Source organism: Enhydra lutris, unplaced genomic scaffold (assembly GCF_002288905.1).
Source record: "Enhydra lutris kenyoni isolate GAN:26980312 unplaced genomic scaffold, ASM228890v2 scaffoldscaffold77, whole genome shotgun sequence".
Lineage (NCBI taxonomy): Eukaryota > Metazoa > Chordata > Mammalia > Carnivora > Mustelidae > Enhydra > Enhydra lutris.
The window spans coordinates 3,129,950-3,131,974 of NW_019154161.1; the positions used below are offsets into that span (position 1 = coordinate 3,129,950).

Consider the following 2,025-nt stretch of genomic DNA (forward strand, 5'->3'; position numbering starts at 1 on the left):
TCTTCTTCCTCTGTGTCCTCTCCTGAACACCACTCCCAGGCCCAGGGGTGAAAGCCTGAAGATGAGGGGGAAACACAGCTCTTTCTGACTTCTCTGTTCTCTGTTCTTTCTTCCTCTGTGGCTTGAACCCCTTCCTCTCCAGCACAGTAAAACTGAGCTTTGGGCTTGGATCCCGGAGATAAAGGGGCAGTAGGTGTTCTGGCAGCTTCTTTGTGTACAGCTTCTTCTTCCTCCTCCTCCCCTGGACCACACTCCCAGAGTGATGGAGGAAAAGAGAAGAACGTGACCATTTCATCTTCAGCAGCTCCTCCTTCCACAGATGGCTCCTCTCCACGAGGTTCTTGCAGGGTTCTTAGAAGGCTGGGGGACAGGGGAGCAGGCTGGCCATTTCTAAATTCACCTCCTTGCTCTTTAGGGACACTGGCTGCTTGGTCCCCACCACACTCTTCGTCATCATCTTCTGAAAGTTCCCAGGCTTTAAGAGAACGGTTGGCTTTTAAATCATGGCAGGCCTCCCAAAATGCTTCTCCATCCTCCTCAGCTGCTCCACTGTCTCCAGTCTCCCCTTGAAAGTGCCTGACCCAGGGGGAATGGCAGGTGGCCGGAAATGTCTTGGCTTCTCCCCCCAGGCCAGCTTCTCCCTGATCGGCTTCGGTTACTGCTTCCAACAGCCAGGGTTCTGGAGGTCCTGGGCCCCTCAGGTGGCTCCAGGCCCTGCTGAGAAGGCCCATCAGTGGGGACAGGAGGAAAAAGGGGTAGGTTTCCCTCCAGGAGGCACAATGATGGGGCACTTGGCCTGGGGCCATCTGTCTGGGCTGGAAATAAAAGGAAATAGAGTTTAGAAGCCATGTAGAGGAGAGCATCAAGGGATGACTGTGAGTCATAGCAACGGAAATAGTAACACAAATAGCAACAAGAGATTCCTGTCCCACATTCCTTGCTGATCCCTGCCACTCCCCTCTCCAGCAGAGGCCCAGTGGTTCCCACCTCTCTTCTCTCCATACCTAGGAGTCTGAGCCAGCCCCCCAGCCTCTTCTCTCAGACCCAGAAGTCCCAGTCCCCAGAACTGAGAATACAGGTCCTCTGCTTGGTCCCCTTGGGGACAAGGTCCTAGTCCCTGGCTCTCTCATCCTCCTGAGGATCGACAGATCAGGCCCTCATCACTCTCCTCCCTCTGAGACTCAAAAGTTAAGACCTCCGCAGGGTTCCATCCATTCCACCGGGGACTCATGAGTCTGGCTTCCAGAACCCTCCTCTCGCTAGGCTCAGGCCTCCAGGATCCCAATTTCTTCTCCTTCCTTCTCCCTGGAGTGCGTCCTTGTCCCACCTCATCCCAGACATAGGAGTCTGGGATCCCAGGCCCTCGTTCCTCAGGACCCCGGGGCCCCGGCCTCAAACCCTCCTGTCTCGGTACCCAGAAATGCAAACTCCCTCTTCACTGACCAGGAGTCTGATCCCCAGCCCCCAACTGCCGGCGGCGGGGGGGGCGGTACCAGGCGTTCGGACCCCTCACTCACCGACTCGGGGCTGCACCTCACCCTGGGGGCAGGAGGGCCGGCTCGGGTTGCCACCAGCGATCGCAGATCTGGACGACTCGGGAGGCCAGCGCGTTCATCTCGCCCTCCGGTGCCGGGCTCGGGGATTCAGCTTATCACCTGCGGGGGCGAGCACTGTCGCAACGAAGGGATACGGGTCTCCTGTCGTAGGCGGGTGTGATCCACAGCGAGGTTGGGAACTGACGCGGCCCGCACGGCTTTTATAGGCCAACGCGGCCGCGTGTGATGACGTCACGAGGGGAGGCGGGGTTTCGAAACCCAGGAGCCTGGGCGTTGGGGTGGGGAAGGGAAAGTGAGGTCGGAATTCTCGCGGAGATTCGGGGGTTTTGTGTGACGACACCGCGGCGTTTCCGAACGCGGCCACGCCCCGAAATAAGCGAGCTTGTCAATCAAACGCGGGCACTGCCTCCGCCGCCTGGGCGCTCTCCCAGCTCCTTTCCGGGTGGGAAACCGGCTTCCCGCCCGGATT

At 58.7% G+C, this 2,025-nt stretch overlaps 1 protein-coding gene across 1 annotated transcript in view; it reads right to left on the minus strand.

Moving 5' to 3' along the window:
• LOC111160734 (protein phosphatase 1 regulatory subunit 15A) overlaps window positions 1-1,773 on the minus strand; it is a 3,241-nt gene extending 1,468 nt beyond the window's left edge. Inside the window, 3 exon segments of the mRNA XM_022524060.1 lie at window positions 1-5; window positions 7-815; window positions 1,518-1,773. The exon segment at window positions 1-5 is cut by the window's left edge and continues 662 nt beyond it. Of these exon segments, the coding sequence (XP_022379768.1) occupies window positions 1-5; window positions 7-806 (805 nt within the window). The 5' untranslated portion in view covers window positions 807-815; window positions 1,518-1,773.
• Between the last annotated feature and the right edge of the window lie 252 nt (window positions 1,774-2,025).